This window comes from Hypomesus transpacificus, chromosome 2 (genome assembly GCF_021917145.1).
Source record: "Hypomesus transpacificus isolate Combined female chromosome 2, fHypTra1, whole genome shotgun sequence".
NCBI classification, from domain to species: domain Eukaryota; kingdom Metazoa; phylum Chordata; class Actinopteri; order Osmeriformes; family Osmeridae; genus Hypomesus; species Hypomesus transpacificus.
Window position 1 is genome coordinate 13,792,376 of NC_061061.1, and position 18,856 is coordinate 13,811,231.

Genomic DNA, 18,856 nt, shown 5'->3' on the forward strand with positions numbered 1-18,856 from the left:
GAATCAGATTGAGGTAATTACAGGATATATCCCAGAGGGAATGGGGAAGGAAAATGTCTGTGTTTTACCTGATAGCTTTTCCAGGTTCACTTAGGCTGATGGTCCAAGAGATTTATGAAGGGGAGGTTGCTCCCTCTATTGCCTGGAAATCAGGCAGACAAGGCCCTAAACAGGTCAGTCAGGAGTCCTCAAATAGAGCAGAGGAAACTATGAAAGATCTCGTGTAAATAGAAGAATTTAAGACCGTCAGAGTTCTTGCCGTGATTGGTCTCAACGTATTCAGTGTATATTACAGATTAATTTAACATTTTGAAATGATGGCAAACCGTTCCAACTTCAATATTGATCTCATCTTACACAACTCAATGATAGTCTCATGCATTACATTTCTCTAATAATACAGTTGAGTGATGGCAACATACAACACATGCTGTTTCAAAAAAATCATATTCAACAGATATTTCATTGTGAAATGACACCATTACCGGCATTACATCATGATGGGATTATGCTGTAGGCCTACTGTACTGTAAAAATGTGCACAACATTGTGATAGCTGTCTTTATATTCAGTTTTACTGTAGGTGCTTGCAATTGTATTGAGTTTGAAGGATGTAATCATCATTTATCACATCTTTCATTAGTTCTTTAGTTTTTTAAAGTTGTGAATATATAATTGATGACACTGAATTAAGTCAACATCTAGTCACCTATGAATGGTCTATTAACGTTGATTGGTTTTCATTATACCTTAGAAATGAAGGAAACAATTAGCCTAATAGCCTAAATGATAATAAAAGATTATGAATAATTTATTGCGGCAAAAAGCTCACTCAATCATTTCCATGAGGAACGATCCAAACAATTACTATTTGGGTGGAACTTTCTGCTACTATCTTTCATGATTGAACTTTGTTTTATTGTTTATGCGTTAGAGGTAATTTAGCGTTAAGATGCCCCTCCTAATGTGATGCCATAACCTACTTCTTGCTGAACTTGTTCTAGCCACGCTCCGCAGTCCGGTGTGCATGAGAAGTGTGCTCGCTCGTCTTTCTCGGCTCTTCGGGACATTTTACAAACGGACTCCCATTTGGTCGGCCAAGGTTGTATTGGAATGCATGCCTGTTCAGCCTTTATCCTTTACGCATTTTACTACTTGTTGTGGAAAACGGGCGATACACTTGAGTTAAGAAGAACCTTTCAAGTAACGAGGGACTTTCATTGGTCATTTTGACCATTTGCACATATTCTGCTGGACGATGGGACGTCAAATTATATTGGAAATAGTTTCCGTTTTAATTTTCTTTCCAAATGCTATACATTGTGAAATAGGTATGTGTCTATGTTATGTAAATATATGTTTTACTGGAATTCTCTGAGAAACATCGTGGGCCTACAATAATTTCTGAATTCAACGTGTTTTTTTAGTTCTGTGGGAATAATAAGTAGGCAATTTTTTCTGAAAATCTAAAGTCACATTGAAATATCTTTAAAGCGTATGAAACTCGTTTTTACACAATTTCATTTCTGAACATGTATGATTTATAAAAATGTTGGTTGATATATTTGGTCAATTTGTAATTTTAAGTGTATTGTGTCTATAGCTTTTGCCTGTCATTTATCCATCTTCCACCAATGCTGCTGATGTGTGGCATTGGTGGAAGTTGATACCTGTCCATTCATCATTGCCATGTCATCCAAGGACAAATTCTTACTCTCTTTGGGACTGTAAACTATTGTGCCTTCACTGGAGACAGGAGAGCTTAAGGGTGTCTCAGGACACTGACCCTAGGAGTTGTGGCTGGGGGCTGGGTCGTAGTGCTGCTGTAGGATGTTGGGAGTTTGTGTCGCCTCCTGGAACAACATGTTCTCCTGTTGTCAGTGTGTCATAGAAGGCTATCTCTCATGTTTGTGTGCAGTTGTTGCTTGACTTGTACATTTGAGGGGACTGGCAATTTAGAATAGTGTCTGTGGTCCACATCATTAACTTAAACATAGTAAGCCATTTCCACAATTGTGTACATGGTTTCTGTTCTGACTTTCATGGTTTGGAAGTAATCATTAATCTGAAGGACCATTTATTCAGGTTTTCCGTTGTTAGACATTTTAGATTATTCTTTTTCATTTCTATCTCCTATGCTTGTTCCCATTGTTCCTGAAGCTTGGTTGATTGTGTGCTTGGGATAGCTTAGAGCAAATGTCATTCATTCTGGTTCTAGTCTTGCCCATCATTTCTATTAGCATCCTGTACTTCTCAGAGAAACTGATTGTTTTTTTCCCTGCCTTTGACTCGAAGCTCTGCTTCTTTTTTGGCTTTCACTTTCTCCAGAAACAAGGATGTCCAGGGTTAACCAGTAACTCAAGCCTGGAGTTGGAACATACTTAAATGGCTCAGGATTGGGATAAGTGTAGGAGCCTGAGTTTGTGGGGTGCATTAGTTTGGATGAAGTGGATAGCGACAGTCCTATTTGCAATGGGCTTCTCCTCTCTCATTAGCAATGTAGAGAGGATGTCTTTTACTGAAACATTTTTGTCCAATCCCTGTAGGTCTTACTTTGGTGAGACCTACACACACATCCTGCCCAGACTGTTATTCTGTTTGACTTTGAAATAATTAATAATAATGATGTTAGCTTTGGCTGCAGCTTACTTCCTGGTCATAACTGGAAAGTCAATGTTCTGGAACTTATCCTCTTAAACTTGACACTTCCAAGTGCTGTCATTGACCCCAGCTGAGAGCTTTTAACTGAACACAGAAGGGCATAGTGGTGATATACAGTAGGGAACCAGAGATAACCACTCACCATTCCATTAGAAACATATACTTTCAGTAATAGAATACAGTACATTCTAAGGCCATTTGTCACTTGAGTTGTTGCATTACATTATTAAAACAAATACACACGGTGGAACATTTATAACAAGTGACATTCATTCTTTGCAGATAACCAATAGATTCCTTAAGGCACACATGCTGCAAAAGATCCTGCTGGGTTCCTTTAACCATCAAGGCACTTAATCAAGAGTGTACTCTTCTTGTTTTATAGGCACATTAAGGTCAAGGCCTGGTTTGGTTTTCCTTACTGCTTGCTCCCTTTGAGCCTGGGCTTTCCTGCGCATGTCTTCCCTCTCCTCCCTCTGCCAAAGGGAGATGGGCATGGAGGTATGGGTGGACTGGGGAAGGAGCAGGGAGATGCTTGGGCGAGGCTTGGACGTGGTTCGATTTATTTGGGAAGGCTTCCGGTGAACCCCTATTTCTGGGAGGTGAAGAGTGACTATGGGACTGTTGCGCCTTCGTGGAGTGTTCTTTGAGGTGGGGAGGAAGATAGAGTTGCCTGACTGTTTTGGTGGGATTTGAAAGGAAATGGTAATATGAGCTGATGGGTTGTCCACTTGTTTGGTGACAAGAGAATACCTTTGTAATTGTCTTACAATGGAATAAGATTTTAGGGGTGTCCTTAGCCAGAAGAATATCTGACACATGACCTCAGTTTTTGTAATGTTTTATCACGGAGGACCCACTGGTTGTGACATTAACATGACTAAGAAGGTCTTGATCCAGCAAGTCTCTTTCTTCATTTCATTTTTTGCCTTGACATTACTCTCTTTCTCCAAAGTTTTTCCATTCTATTTCTTTCCTCTCCTTAATCCAGTCGTACTATTATCATATTTTTCAATCTCAACAAAGAAACATCTATAACGTCCCAGTCTTTGTGGCTTCTTGTGCCTCCATTTCACGATAGCAAAGTATTTTCTCTTTGGCATCCTTCTTGGTCTCTTAGGTCTTCATTTTGGCTTGACCCCTCAAAACAGTGGCTGGATTTTCAATTTGGCTCTTTTTTCTGTCTTTGTTCTACTGGTGCAGCTGCTGAGGTGGTCTATTGGGGTGCATCAACACAGATCATCACTGGGTGAACTGTCCAGGGCTCAGGTCTTAGTGAGGAAATAGTATGGTTTTGCACAGCCAAACATATTTAGTCTGAGGGTTCAAGTGGGCTAGTGTGAGCCTTAAAGTTGAAATGTAAACAAGTGTTTAGGTCACAAAAAGTAAGAAAATCTTTTGAATTCATTGTTTGCTAAATACATAGAATAAATGAATGTGATGTCATCATTTGAGTGCTATCTCCTTGGTCATTCAGCACAAAGATACTCTTCCTGTGTCCATAATGAATGTTTACTCAACTTTGTGTGCATGTGTGTATGTCCAGTGTTCCCTCCAGAGTGTGCTCCAGGGGGGCACTCCCTGCTCCAGAACCCCTACCGCAGCACCAGTTTCAGCTCCGAAAAGCTGCAGCAGTCGCCCGTTCAGACCCTCATTTGCGACCACTCCCTCACACCTGGCTGGTACCGCTTCCAGATCTTTGACAAGCCAGCCAGCATGCCCACCAAATGTGTGGAGGTAAATAAGCAAATATTGTGATCATTTAGGAATCACCTTTTTGTTGTTTCTGTAATTCATTGTCAGTCCCAACTACCAAACCATCGGGACTGTCATGCATCATTGCTCTCTCTTACCGTCTCATGTCACAGCACATGATAGGTCAGCATCCCAAGGACATACACAAAAATTAGGCACTCATTTGTTTTTGGTTTATGAATTTTCTGGGATATGATGTATGTGTAAATGTATTTTGACAGCCATTCATTAACACAACAGCTTAGCTCAAAGCACATGGTCCAGTGTTGCACTGTGGGATCTAGTTCCCAGCTTAGTTGACCTATGACCTGTCTTGCTCCAACTGCTCTGCCCAGGTGAACCACTGTGGCACCCAGGCTCCTGTGTGGCTGTCTCTGCGGGAGGGTGAAACTCTGCCCGGTCCCTTGGAGGTGAGGCAGCTGACTGCTTGTGCAACCTGGCACTTCTTCTCCAGCAGCAGCAAGGACTGCTGCCTGTTTCACATCCCTGTGACCGTGCGCAACTGTGGAGACTTCTACATCTACCTGCTGCAGCCCACGCAGGGCTGCATGGGTTACTGCGCCGAGGGTACAGCAGCTCTCATTGGCTTGTGTGGTGACACTTTAACACAGCAGTACGGCTTAAAATAAATGCTGAAGTGATTTGTAGGACACAACAATTTTTGTTAGGTAGATAGTTTGTTCTGTTACTTGATTTCATTTGTTAAAACCACTCAGAGTAACTTTTCTTCCACACCAACAGAGATGTCTAACACATCAGAATCGGTGGTAGCAGCCACAGCGGTCTGCGGTGCTGAGGAGGATCAAGTAGATGGAACGTGTAGAGGTGAGGACCTTCCCATCCCTTCGGCATTCTATATCCTGAGCCAGAAGAGGCTGTTGATAAAGCCACCAAAACAATTAGGGTTAGAGTTGGCGCCATGCAGTGTGGAATCTACCACAGGGTGCCTTTACAGATCCTTTTAATGAGCTTAGCATTATGTATCATGTTGGCAAAAGTCATGAATAATACATTCCCAAGCTTTAGAGTTCTGAGAGTGGTGGTGGAGGTCCAGTAGGTGTCCTTTTCCTACACAGTTTTATTGTGACCCAAGACACTAAAGCTTTAATAGTGGGACGTTGATGTTAAGTAAATGCATGTGAAGTCACTCTCATCCCTTTAAGAACTATCAGAACAATAACATCTAGATGTGGTTCTGTATTTCCATTTTAAAGATCAATAATTGTTCTCCCCCTTAGCCAAACAGCCCCCCTCGCCCTCTGTCCCAGTCATTGTGGCAGAGCTATCAGGCAGCACCATCTACCTGAAGTGCAGCTTTGAGAGCCAGAGTGTGAACAGCTCGCTGGGCTATGTGGTGGCCTGGTCCCGACTCTCCCCTCAGGGCCGCAGAGAGGAACTCAAACAGGAGACAACTGTACAGACATCTGCTTTCATGGAGTTGGATGGCATCAATCTACGGCTGGGGGATAAGGTAAATGTCTTACAGGACAGGCATTGCCGTTTTAGACAACTGGTTTTGGTTTGGGCTGTGTAGGATCAGGATAATTTTCTTCTAAATGAGTAAAACATTTAGTATCTGTATTCATTTGTATCTATAAAAAATCCATGGATTTGATTCATAAATATTGACAGGAGGAAAAGTGTTGTCACTCGACAAAAACTCAACATCACAATTGTTTTTACAGCATTTGACTTTGTCTTTGTGTTTATGACTTGACTCTAGCTATAAAGAGTTTTATACATCCTGTTCAATATCTTTCTTTCCCTTTAAGTGCTGTTCGTCTGTCTGTCAGTCATTCTCCGTCTCTCTCTCTATTTATTTATTTGCTCTGTCTCCCGTCTCTTACTTTTTATTCTCTGTCAGATTTACTGCAGCAGCTCCAGTTTCTTTCTGGACTCACCGGACATTAATGGAAGTCCAGTGGAAAGTGAGGAGTTCTTTGCTGGGATCAGGGTACATCAAAGAGATCATGTACTATATAATAACAGTGATGTGGGTGTGTGTGTCTTTTGTGTGTGTGTGTGTGTGTGTGTGCAAGTAGGCCCTTTGTATGTCAATCTGTCTTGGTTTCATAGGTTTGTAACATTTAACGGCTGTAAAGCACTGATCTGCTGCCCTCATTCAGTCAATTTCTGTTTTTGGACTCTACAGTTGAAACCAGAGAACAGTACAGTGTCTGAAGATGGGAGAGAGTATGAGCTGACTGTGGAAAGCACTGTTCCGATTCCCTGCCCAGGAGACTCCTCCTTAGCAGATCAGTGTTCCTTCTTCTTACACCTCAGCACAAGGAATCCAGGTAAAGACTTTGTAAGTAATTGGACATACAGTCATGATAGTTTCCCTCAGTCATAGGCTACCTCTATGTCGTAGAGGTTTGCAAGTGGTGACATACTTCAAATCTGTGAATCAATATTTTATTTTGATAGCTTTCTAAATGTTACAATAGGCAAAAATATGCATTTTACATTAGTCCTATATTCTCCCGCACCATCGATCAAACACACCACCTCCGACATGATATGAAGCACAACAACTACTTGTTACGCCACCAGAAAGCTAGTTGGTCACTGGTTTTAGTGTTTAAGTGTTTTTCTTTAGTGTTTCTATGTTGTTCTTTACTATTCTTCTTGTCTGGCTCTTTAAGGAGAGGAACAGCAGAGTTCAGACGTGGTCTTGACCTCCTGTGTGGTGGAGCTATCCCAAAGTCCCTGTCGGAGTGGTTTGTGTAGCAAGGCTGTGGTCCACTTCACTGCTGTCACAGATTTAATAAAGGACGGGGACAGGACAACTGAGATTGTTGTTAAACCTGTAGTCACCAATAATTTTCTCTGGAATGGCTATATTCCACAGAGTGTGCAGGTAAAGGTTTACTCTCTTAAGCTGCCTTAAACGTCGTACAACTTACGTACGATATGTAAGTACGTCCATTAGCTGTCTGAAGTTGATGATGGAGTGAATTAATTAGTTGCTGTGCTATCTTCCCAGATCCTAGTAAAGGATGTTCCCTCGGCTTACTGCTACGCCTTCACTGACCCTCACATTATCACATTCGATGGCAGGTAACTTCCTTTCTTTGCTCCCTGTGTCCCCACATGCGTGTAGTTAAACGAAAAATCAGACCTGTATCATGACTCCGATCAATTAATGTACTTCAACACAAATACTGAAGTGTACCAATTGTTCATTTTCAACTGTAATTGCTCCTAGGCAGTATGATAACTACCATATCGGCACCTTTGTGCTGTACAAGAGCACGCGCTGGCCCTTCGAAGTGCACGTGCGCCAGTGGGAGTGCGGCAGCGTGGTGCATGATGCATCCTGCGTGTGCGGCTTTGCGGTGCGGGATGCTGGGGACGTCATCGCATTCGACATGTGCAACGGCGAGCTGGGGAGCACTAAGCCACACATTCATGTGAGGAACAGGGACCTAGGGAAGACTGGCATCCACATCACCAAGTCCTACCAGGGACGCAAGGTCACTGTGAGTAACTATCATGACAGATAGGCATGGAGACCTACTGTTTACGTGTTATTTGAATATGCTGAAAGCATCACTTTGACACAGGTTAAAGAAGAAGAATGACTATGATTTGAAAAATAAATAATCTTCATGCAAATCCACCTGTAGAAGCCAACCACCATTGACATTTGGATGCTTTCCTCCCTCCGTACGGTAGATGATGTTCTCATCTGGGGCGTTTGTGCGTGCAGACGTGGCTAACTGGGGGATGAGTCTGACCCTGAGAGCTCCCAGCTCAGACTGGTCTCACACCGAGGGCCTGTGCGGGACGTATGACGGACAGACGCAAAATGACCTGCACACACCAGAGGGTGCCACTCTTGAGGACGTTCCTGATTTCATTGCTGCATGGAGGTTAGAAATGTGATAGTAATGTTTCTACATCTGCTTGAGAGTACTGAAGACTGTGAGAAAAACATTTGGTGAGTCTTTATTATTTGTGGGTCTTTCTATCATGACAGGCTTTCTCCAGGCAGCAGCTGGTTTGACACAGTCCCTTCCCATCCAAACACTCAAAGCCCTCACATATACTGCAACTGTGCAAGTGAGACAGACCCTTTATCTCGTAGAACCCGGTCTCAATCACTCACTGTCTCAGACCCCTCCTGCTCTCACCATGGCAATGTGAGACTGCCGAGTGTCATCCCCACGTTGGACATTACAGCTGAGTACATCAATTCAGTGGAGCTGGTCAAAGCCCAGGACCACCATAGAACGCCATCAGGACACTCCAACCAGCGTACTCAGGGTGAAGGCACTGCTGCCCAGTCTCCACAGAGAGGGTCTCCTGCGAGAAATTCCAGGGGTGGACCATCCACTTCCATCCATCGCCGCTCAAATAACCAAAGAGGCAGGCGCCAGACTTATGTGGACATATCAAAAAATCCCTACCAGAGCCTGAGTCAGTCTGACCTGGAAGGCTCAACATATTTCTTCCCCAAGGACCATGAGTTTGTACCCCAGCTTGAGACTTCTTCTCTCCCGACCTGGCCCACCCCATCTGGGCTAACCCAGCCCCAGGCCAGGCTCCAGTGCCAGCGTGTGGTGGCAAACTCTAGCATAGCGCTAGGCTGTGCCCGTCTATTGGGCAACGCCATAGTTAGTCGTTCTGTGGCTATGTGCGTTACTGACTTGCAGATGAAGGACGATCAGGAGTGGGTGGGCGCCACCCTTCCATTGCTAGAGAACGAGTGTGAGAGGAGGCTGGTGGAGGAGAAGGGGCAAGGAGGAGAGGATCAGGATGTTCTTTCCTACCTTAAGTGTCCTAGCCTGTGTCATGGGAACGGGCAGTGCTCCCAGTGGGGCTGTGTGTGTTTCCCAGGGTTTGGCTCCTATGACTGCAGTGTGCTTGCTGGTAAGAAAAGTGGGAGGGTAAGATCATAACAACACAAATTGAAGATGTTTGCAACTTGGAAGCTAGAGCCAATGCTACACAGTGATACAAATTGTTTGCTTAGTGGAGCCCAACTGAATGCATGGCAGTGTATAGGGGTAGAGCACTCAAAGAAAGCTACAACTACAAACAGTATCTTTGTCAGAACAAGCATGTTTTCCCCCGCCAAGTTTTTTGTGAATGTTTCCTTTGTTTTTGATTCCCATTTCCTTTTGGGTCTATGAAGACCAGATCCCAGAGATATTGGAGCTGGAGAATGAAGGATTCTGTGATTTGAAGGAGGGAGACTGCTCCTCAGTGCAAGTCTATGGCCAAGGCTTTAAAGACTCTTATGAGCTCAAGTGTGAGTTTGTGAAAGAAAAGGTACTTTTCTGCTTCCACATCGTGCTTGTCTCGGCTTAAAGGTTTCAGATGGTCACAACCACTGATTACACTCTCTCTCCTGTTCTCCCCCCCTCTCCTACCCTTTCACCCTCCCACCCTCCCGCCCTCCCGCCCTCCTTTCCTGTTATTTTCTTTTCTTCCCAGTTTGCAGAAGGAGAATGGTTTCTCGATGAGCCAGAGTTTGTGCAGGCTATCTACCTGGATGTCACTTCTCTGGAGTGTCCACTCCCCCTGCAGGATAGGGAGCCCCTTGCAGACTTTGACATGGAAACCTTCATTGACAGACCCCTTGCACGCTGGCAGATAAAAGTCAGTGAGAAATGTTAATGCATTAATAATGCAGAACCTCAATGTTTCAATAATGCTTCTGGCATGCCATGTCTAGAAGTTACTTTGTAACATTAAATACAGTAATTTAGTTATGAAGATTTTGACATTACATTGAAACCTAATCATAAAGACAAGGCCAACAGTATACAGATCATAGAAGTACAAAACTTGTGATTGTAGTTACACTCATGCATTTACTAAACACAGTTTCAGAAAAAAACTTCTTAAGTGAATAGTGTTCAACGGTTAGGAACACTCTGGCATGTTTGCCTGAGAACCAGATGGCTGCAAGATGGTGCAACTTTTACTGCAACAGCCGGCCTTACAGTTGTTAGTTCTGTAAACATCTGAGAATATTTATGTCCAACACACATACCATATTACATGGTGCCACAGCACTAAAACACAACACATTCTATTGAAACAGGTACTTTAGCTTTTGAAAATGTAATGCCAGATGTTTAAATGTTTGATTAGATCATTATCCATTTTTTGCCATCCTGGTGCCAATGTGGGAAATTGTGGACTTTCCTCTGCAGTTAAAATACATCAACATAGCTTCTATATTGTCAGTTCAGACCAGCTACCCCAAGTGCATTAAGCAGATTCACGTTCGAGCGAATGCAGCAAAGACAAAGAGTGAGTAGAGAAGCAGTCGAGCGAGCGCAGAGAGGGCTCGTAGTGTGCTCTCCTGGATTACTCTTACCCTCAAGTTGCACCTACTTGTGCCTTCTCCGTGAAGGAACTTATTCTCACTTCTCAGTGCTCCTTGGTCTCAAATTCACAAACAAGTTTGATTAACTTTCTGATTTAATTAAAGCCAGACTAACGAGAAATTTAATTATTTGCTGTTCTCACTGAAATGAGATTCACTTTTTGTACTTTTTGCTGTTGCTCATAAGATGCTTTCAAGGGTGTTTGCACACTCAACAGCAGAACTTGTGGCACCAAACTTAAACCATAAACTCTCTTGACAGGTGTCCAATGATGGCTATGGCTACAGCAATGCCAAGATCTTAACTCTGTTTGATGGGACCTGTCAGATCTGCAGCCTTAATGCTGAAGTCCTCTGCACACTAAAGGTGCGTTCACATCTATTTAAAATTATAAGATACAAGGTTCCATTTGGATTGTTTGATTCTAATCAGATACTATAAGCAATCAGTCTTGTGAAGATACTTCTTGTGAAGAAGTATAATTGCAATGTCAAGGTCAAAATTAAACAAGGTTTCTATCTAATACTTTCCTCTCAGGAGAGAACATGCAACATCGATGGCCAGTGTCATGAAAAGGGGGACTTTAATCCCAACAGCCCTTGCCTGACATGCAATCCAGACTCCTCCAAATACATATGGTCTATTGCTGACAGTATGTAGACTATCCTCTGAAACATACACTTCCATAAATACATTTAACATTTAACACATTTTGACTATTTATGCAAATAGAATGGAGAACTGTCTTTAAAGAAGATACCCCACTTTGAAAGATTTCATTTGGATGGTAGATCTGTAGACCAAAATGCTAAATATATACTCGGTAAAGTACCCCTAAGCATTACGGTTAAAATTCTGTTAATCGTATTTAGACCGGATGGGCATCTACAGGTGGTGTACAGAGGACTATCAAAATATAGTGTGACCACCTACTCTAGTAGTAGGTGCGAGTTTCTAATATTGTTGTTATTGTAATATATTGAGTCTTTGTAATTATTTAACAGGAGGCTAATGTGTAGTGTGAGGTTTGTGTGTGTTTGTGCACGTGTGTATATATTTATATCTGTGCATTTGTGTATTTGTCACTCTCAGAGAACAAGCCCCCAGTGTTCCAGTCAGCATCCACAGAGCATCTCCAGTCATTCCAGGGGGAGAACTTTGTGTATCAGCTGGTTGCTCAGGACCCAGAGGGCTCAGCAGTGTTGTTCACTCTGGATTCAGGTCCTAGAGAGGCGTCACTCTCCCCTGCTGGCCTACTCATCTGGAAGGCCACTTCTGTCACCACGGATACACACTCTTTCCACTTCACTGTCACAGATGATTGCAATTCTGAAGTTAAAGCTTCGGTTCAGGTATGTTTGCAAAGTGCCTGTCTATGGAGGGTTGCCGGTTGAGGGCTATCGACTAAAATAGCGTCTTCTTACCTAGGCATGGTTAGCCAGCATTGTTCATTTTAGTTTAATATGCTCAAGATTAAAACTGACATGATCTTTTGGGAAATGGATAGACAACATTTTATATCTCATTTGGCCACAAGAGGGAGCTTGTGAAATGCAATCTTAAAATGTAATGATCTGCCCCCAATTTCTTTGTTTGGCTTTAGATTTTGTTCGTAAGGGAACTGAAGACGTAGACTGATTCAATCAGTACACAATTAGTGATAAATTACTCAATGTATTTAATGTCAGCAAAAGATATATGAGACTACCTCTGTCTCCTTTCTTCTGTGTGCGTCCCTTAGGTCTCTGTGTTCCCTTGTGACTGTCTGAATGGAGCTTCCTGTGTTACGAATATTAACTTCCCCCCTGGCAGTGGGGAGTACCTGTGTGTCTGCCCTGACGGCTTTAAGGGGGACAGATGTGAGGTGGATATAGACGACTGTAAGCCCAACCCCTGTCGACTGGCCCTCTGTATAGATGGACCCAACTCTTTCTCCTGTATTTGTCCTGCTGGGATGACAGGTACAGTATATCCCATACACCCCATTAGAACTCAAATATATATCAGATATTATAACGGGTATTAAGCAATGCATTCATACTTTTTTACCTTCCAAAGCTGTACCCCTAATATGTGTTCCCTGAAGACTATGTGTTTGGGTCTCTCAGGTCATACGTGCAGAGAGGATGTAGATGAATGTGCCTCACAGCCATGTTTTCCTGGGGTGGGGTGCAGCAACACACCAGGCTCGTTCAGCTGTGGTTCCTGTCCAGAGGGCTACCATGGCGATGGGAAGAGGTGTAAACGTGAGTTTGCCTAAACACACACACACACACACATGGAAATGCATGTCCTTAGGACTGCATAACTTTAGGTAACTTCAATGTCTTACCCACCCACCTGTAATCTCACACACCATCAATAGTAATGTGTCCTGTCTCCCCTCCTAAAGGTAAGTCAGTGGTTCCTGCTAAGGGTGATGAGCTTGAGGATACTCATAGAGTGACCCTACCTGCTGGGGGTTCCCATGGCTCCGCTAAAACCATGCCAACTGCCCCATCCCCCTGCTCCAGACGACCATGTCACCCAGGGGTGCAGTGCTTTGAGAGCACCCATGTGTCTGAAGGGTATATCTGTGGACCCTGTCCACCTGGGTACCACGGAAATGGACAGACCTGCAGCAGAAGAACCCCAATTGGTGAGAATCTCCCTTCATTTAAGTTCCTTCTAGGTTTGCCTATGTCAACGTGAAGAAGTTCATTTTCAAGCGATACTCTCTAACTTTCAGTGTTTTACAGGGCAAATGCCAGTCACCGGCAGAGGTGATGGACGGTCTCAGGTGATTGAATCAGACCCCAGTACGGAAACTGCAGTTACATTCTCCTCTTCCTCAACCACTCAACCCAAGAAGGACCATGACGAATGGAGAAAATTTGAAGTTTCTCCTTCTGGTACCTCAAGAGAGCCTGTATCCTCTATTGACAAGAAAACCACCAACCCTAGAAACCAAACTATCTTTGCCCGTACAATGATCCACAGAGGCCAATCCAACAGGGAGGATTTGAACCCAGACCCCTGGGTCAGATGGGGGTCATTGCCTTCCATGTTGACCTGTTCAGACTCACCTTGCTTCTCTGGTGTCCCTTGTGAAGCAACAACCACAGGGTCCTTTAAATGTGGCCGCTGTCCGTATGGGTACACTGGAGATGGGATCATATGCAAAGGTCAGCCCCTCTGCCTTTATTTGAATAATGTGGACATGTGCATGCCCCTCTTAATTTGGTTTTGGGAAGTTACATTTGTTATAAATTTTTAGCTGCATAATAACATGTTAATGCTCGTATCCTAGCTGTGTGCAGGTATCTATGTGGTAGGAACATGGAGTGTACTTTGCCCAACACCTGCACATGCAAAGAAGGATATACTGGATACAACTGCCACATAGGTGAAGTGCAGAGGGGATTCTATCCCTACAATTGAAACCTCTTGAAACTCTTGAACTTTTGACTCATGCTTCCCATTTCAATTCCTGGGCATTGTGTGGACTATCTTCATTTTCAGCTGTGTGTCGACCTGACTGTAAGAACCAAGGGAAGTGTGTGAAGCCCAATGTCTGTGCTTGTCCGGACGGCTACAGCGGACCCTCTTGTGAAGAAGGTAATCCTATGCTGGGTTTTATAGTATGAACTGTATGAGTAATTAACATACAATATTCTGTCAAAATTGGTTGTTCTCCCAATGATAATGTTACAACCCCTTGTCCTGTCCAGCTAACTGTAAGCCATCTTGTCAGCATGGAGGAACCTGTTTAGCCAGAAACCTCTGCACTTGCTCCTACGGCTACGTGGGACCAAGATGTGAAATCAGTGAGAGATAATTCAACCTGTTAAATCCTATGTGATGTTTTTTTTTTTTACCATAGCACTATAATCCGAACCAGCATGAACTGGCTCATCCTTCTTACCGTAGATCTATATTGTAGGTGAAGGTTTTAATAATTTGTTTAAATGGATAGACAATACACACAAGGTATTATTCACCCTGATATTGTGTTTCTCTGCCCAGTGGTATGTAACAGGCACTGTGAAAATGGAGGGGAGTGCATATCTCCTGATGTTTGTAAGTGCAAGTCTGGCTGGTACGGACCAACATGCAACTCGGGTAAAATAAAAACAAAAGTGAAACATTCCAGACTACTCAGAAGATAAGATGAGATGTATCTGAGTGTAGTGTTCTTTGCGCCCAGCTGTGTGTAATCCAGTGTGTTTGAATGGCGGAACGTGCATCAAACCAAACATCTGTGCCTGTCCCAGTGGCTTCTATGGCTCTCAGTGTCAGATCGGTAAAAGCCTGTTTTACTCTATATTGATATAAAATATTTCATATTGTTAATATTCTGTCAATTGACAATGAGTTGGTAAAATACATGGACAAATATGACTGCCACTGTTCTGTGGGCTGTGTTGCAGCTGTGTGTAGTCCTCCTTGTAAGAATAGTGGCCAGTGTATGAGGAACAACGTGTGCTCATGTCCTGAGGGTTACACAGGGAAGAGGTGCCAAAAGAGTAAGTCTGCACCTGAACAGTCACTGTAAAACATGCTACCTAACTCCATGGCTGTACTGTATGATAACAAATTTAAACTACCAACTCATTTAAAGTGAATGTATGTGTCCTCCAGGTGTGTGTGAGCCCATGTGTATGAACAAGGGAAAGTGTGTGAGTCCCAATACCTGCTCCTGTGCCTCTGGTTGGAGGGGCAACAGGTGTAATATACGTAAGTGATTGGACTATATAATTTGCTGGATACATTTCTTCCATTGGAAACTTACGGCAATATAACATTGGTCTGTCAATGAATCTCAGTTCTGAGTCAATTAACCTGGAATTAACCTGACATTGTTCTCCTTCTATGTAGCTGTGTGCTTACAGAAGTGTAAAAATGGTGGTGAGTGTGTGGGACCCAATACTTGCAATTGTCAAACAGGATGGGAGGGCTTGCATTGTCAAACACGTGAGTGCATTTATCTCATCAATATATTTTAGTTGTATTTTCAATGAAGCGTGTCAAGTTTTAGCTACTAGATTGAATAATTGTCTTTGAAATGTCTCACAATGTCTTGCCTATTTTACAGCCATCTGTAAGAAAAGGTGCCTCAATGGAGGGAGATGTGTCCTGCCTGACTTCTGCCACTGTCGGAAGGTCAACACTGGTCCCACCTGTGGGCTAAAGGTTAGCATTAGGTCACATGTGGGCTACCCTGACTGCTTTTTACTTTACAAAAAAGCTTTACACTAAAACTGTTTTAAATGTTTTACTATTACACATGTGGGCTTTACTATTCACATGTGGGCTACCCTGACTGCTTTTTACTTTACAAAAAAGCTTTACTCTAAAACTGTTTAAATGTTTTACAGGCTCGACATGCATGAATGCATGATGAGGAAGCAGAGGTTACAAAATGCACAAAGAAGACATGGGCTGGATCAAGACATTTTGTTTTGTTATTGAGTATCTTTATGCGTATGAATGAGAGGCAGAGAAAAAGAAAGGAAGCATGTGTTTTTCTACATGATCAGAGGGACTGGATAGATTGCACTTGTCTATTTGTCCCTGTATATCACTACCTCATTGCTCATGGTAGCACATCCATGGGGACTGCATAAGAACTATGCAAAATATACTCTCAATCACAGTGATGCAAATTCAGAATAACAGTAATATTCCTCTCTGGGGAAAAGTGTGTATTATGTGGTCTTCATGTAGGGCAGAAAAAAAGTAAAAACATGTTGTGTACACGTTTAATAAAAGAACAAGTAACATAATTCTTCTAAAGTAGAAAATAACTTTTTTAGATTGTGTTTAGTTCCCTAAGAAACAAACCTTTGGCCCAGTAATTGGTTGATGTGAATCCTCCTTTATTGGACCAATACGGTTGTGCACTGTTTTCTATTCTTCATTGAACATCTTGGAGATAATTTTTTTTGTGAATCTTTATATATTTTTAAATAATTTAGTAATATTGGCATGTGTTCCAATGATACAAATTAGCCTTTAGCTTTGTTTAGATACAACATAGCTGTTAACTGATAAAAGAAAGCTTTAAATACCATAGTAGATAATTGATCTTGTGGCTGAAACTAACATTAAAAGGTTTTATTTTAGGAATCAGGTTTAATTACATCACAATGTTGTAAATTTGTCATGAAATAAACTGATAAAATTATTTTGAACAATGGATTGTTGTAAACTCGTACTGTAGTTTTAGCAACAACAGAAACGAACACACTTTTTTATTTATGAAATTGCACACATACATTTGTACAGTTCAAATTAGCTTAAAGTAGCATTAACTAAAAAAACAGTTAACTTACAGTACAAAAGAAATGAGTAGCACCATCGAATGAACCAGTTTAGAGTGAATAATGGTCCACAGACATTTTTGAACCTGTGTTTAGTGTGGTTTAGAACACCTTTTTCTTCTTCTCACAACGCTTTCCGGAGAAAGGTGGGCGGCAGCGGCATGTTTCAGGAGACACACACTTCCCCCCGTTCAGACAGGGATGACTGCACACAGCTGAAAATGGATGATAACGAGGCCAGAAACCGTTTAACAAAGTTCTTACTCTCACCTTTGTAGGCTAGAGCAGGTAAAAAGGTATATGAACCCTGTGAACATACGCCTTGGGGAAATGTGCGTGGTGATCTAAAGCTAAATGTTTGTGAGAGACAGTGTCAGTGGTGAATATGTTATTGTAACTCACCAGTGTGGCAGGCTCCCCCCAGCCAGCCCTCTGGACAGCTGCAGATTCCTGGGGCCACACAGCTGCCCTCATTCCTGCACCCCTGGGGGCAAATTGCTGGGAAAACATAGCCACATTCTAAAAATGCGTAGAACTAATAAATCACCTCACAGATGGACATAAAATGTCCTATCCAGTTCAATAATTATTAAATAAACTGTTTACAGTTATTTTGTTAAAATACATGGAGTAGTTTGGCAGTAGAAATGCTGTAGCTATCAGCTGTGTTCCATTTCATAAGCTGAGGGGTGAAAGTGCTGCAGGTGAGTACACTATTTGAGCTACCAGCATCTTAAGTGTTTTCACTTCAGTGGCACATGAGGATGTAAACAAACCTTCTTGGCATTTAGAGCCAGTCCAGCTTGAGGGGCAAATGCATTTGGCTACTCCATTGACAGCAATACAATCCCCTCCATTCCAGCACCCGCCATCACAAGTCACTGCAAAATACACACACATCGTGTTACACAGCTCAGTCTAAACTGCTGTCTAATGCAATACCTCCCCTTGTCCCTGACTTTGGGTGTAGGTTAGAGTTTACTTATTTGACTGTGTGAAGCATACCCCATTCACACACACACACACTCACACACACACAGTATTTCGTTGGTCTAAGCAGAAAATACATTCAGTTAAAATGATCCAAGCATTAAACAGTATCTATCCCAAACACTGAGCACAATACCTTTATGACAATATTTCCCCCCAAATCCAGGAGGGCATCTGCATTTCCCTGGGCGGAGGCACTCTCCCCCATTCTTGCATTTAGGATAGCAATTTGCTGCATTAGACACAATAAACTTGTCAGCATTGAAGAAACAGCTTTTATAACTGAATCGTACAAACAAATTGGACTCTCTGAATAATACATTTCTCCATCCAAATTGTAGGCAACTTTTCGCCATTTACAATTAGTCTCGAACAGAAACGGTTGTAACGTCACCATACTGGCAGGTCTCTCCCTCGTAACCCCGCGAGCAGAAACAAGTGTTGTTTCTGATGCAGATCCCTGCGTGCTTGCATGAAGGGTTGCAAATTGCTCTGGGGTCAAAAACGAATGGTACCGCGACTCCTCGAGGAGCATCTGAACGCGCGGCGCAGATACCGACGAACGCAATCAAACTGACCAGAAAGGCGAGTCCTATCTTCATAGAAGCTGGAAAGAAGAAGCGTCTAATCCCCATCCTCATGAACTGTTAGGCACTAGCGGTGGAAATAGAGAATGGATGGCACTGAAGTTAACTCCTTTTTAATGCCAAGAGTTCTTCACCTCCACTCCTGACCCGATAGAACAAACTACAACCAACTTGGAGGGTGATACGTGAACTACTCTGTTTCGACCGAAGGGACATC

General features: G+C 42.7%; 2 protein-coding genes across 4 annotated transcripts; one reads left to right on the forward strand and one right to left on the reverse strand.

Annotated features, from left to right (window-relative positions):
* The first annotated feature begins 1,016 nt into the window (after window positions 1-1,016).
* On the forward strand, window positions 1,017-16,933 carry vwdel (von Willebrand factor D and EGF domains-like). Of its 3 annotated transcripts, XM_047037865.1 has the most exons (31): window positions 1,017-1,331; window positions 4,208-4,398; window positions 4,752-4,983; window positions 5,158-5,241; window positions 5,655-5,887; window positions 6,281-6,370; window positions 6,569-6,713; window positions 7,062-7,276; window positions 7,403-7,476; window positions 7,625-7,898; window positions 8,095-8,291; window positions 8,399-9,291; window positions 9,557-9,693; window positions 9,859-10,023; window positions 11,022-11,126; window positions 11,298-11,412; window positions 11,853-12,112; window positions 12,502-12,721; window positions 12,869-13,006; window positions 13,153-13,398; window positions 13,499-13,924; window positions 14,050-14,145; window positions 14,262-14,357; window positions 14,471-14,566; window positions 14,766-14,861; window positions 14,947-15,042; window positions 15,170-15,265; window positions 15,381-15,476; window positions 15,618-15,713; window positions 15,835-15,932; window positions 16,118-16,933. In XM_047037865.1, exons 1-31 carry the CDS (start codon window positions 1,259-1,261, stop codon window positions 16,130-16,132), a joined length of 5,394 nt encoding a protein of 1,797 aa, XP_046893821.1. In that variant the 5' UTR covers window positions 1,017-1,258; the 3' UTR covers window positions 16,133-16,933. The 3 variants fall into 3 exon arrangements, with proteins under 3 accessions (XP_046893821.1, XP_046893840.1, XP_046893830.1); XM_047037874.1 differs by lacking the exons at window positions 1,017-1,331; window positions 4,208-4,398 and having other exon boundaries at window positions 4,750-4,826; XM_047037884.1 differs by lacking the exons at window positions 14,471-14,566; window positions 14,947-15,042; window positions 15,170-15,265; ... (2 more) ...; window positions 15,835-15,932; window positions 16,118-16,933 and adding an exon at window positions 14,623-14,678 and having other exon boundaries at window positions 14,766-14,818.
* Window positions 16,924-18,856, reverse strand: vwde (von Willebrand factor D and EGF domains). Its single transcript, XM_047037897.1, has 5 exons — window positions 18,447-18,856; window positions 18,189-18,284; window positions 17,839-17,943; window positions 17,465-17,560; window positions 16,924-17,277 (listed from the first exon to the last, which is right to left on the reverse strand). The coding sequence occupies exons 1-5, from the start codon at window positions 18,691-18,693 to the stop codon at window positions 17,165-17,167; spliced, it is 657 nt and encodes a 218-aa protein (XP_046893853.1). The 5' UTR covers window positions 18,694-18,856; the 3' UTR covers window positions 16,924-17,164.

What these genes read in the sequence shown, in the direction of transcription:
- vwdel (XM_047037865.1), top strand. Translation starts at nt 1,259, where the DNA reads ATGGGACGTCAAATTATATTGGAAATAGTTTCCGTTTTAATTTTCTTT. An exon ending in GATTTCATTGCTGCATGGAG is followed by an intron (nt 8,292 to 8,398) that starts GTTAGAAATGTG and finishes CTATCATGACAG; the next exon opens with GCTTTCTCCAGGCAGCAGCT. An exon ending in TGGCTCTCAGTGTCAGATCG is followed by an intron (nt 15,043 to 15,169) that starts GTAAAAGCCTGT and finishes GCTGTGTTGCAG; the next exon opens with CTGTGTGTAGTCCTCCTTGT.
- vwde (XM_047037897.1), bottom strand. Translation starts at nt 18,693, where the DNA reads ATGAGGATGGGGATTAGACGCTTCTTCTTTCCAGCTTCTATGAAGATA. An exon ending in GGGAGAGACCTGCCAGTATG is followed by an intron (nt 18,285 to 18,446) that starts GTGACGTTACAA and finishes TGTCTAATGCAG; the next exon opens with CAAATTGCTATCCTAAATGC. An exon ending in TGGCTCTAAATGCCAAGAAG is followed by an intron (nt 17,561 to 17,838) that starts GTTTGTTTACAT and finishes ATGTTTTCCCAG; the next exon opens with CAATTTGCCCCCAGGGGTGC.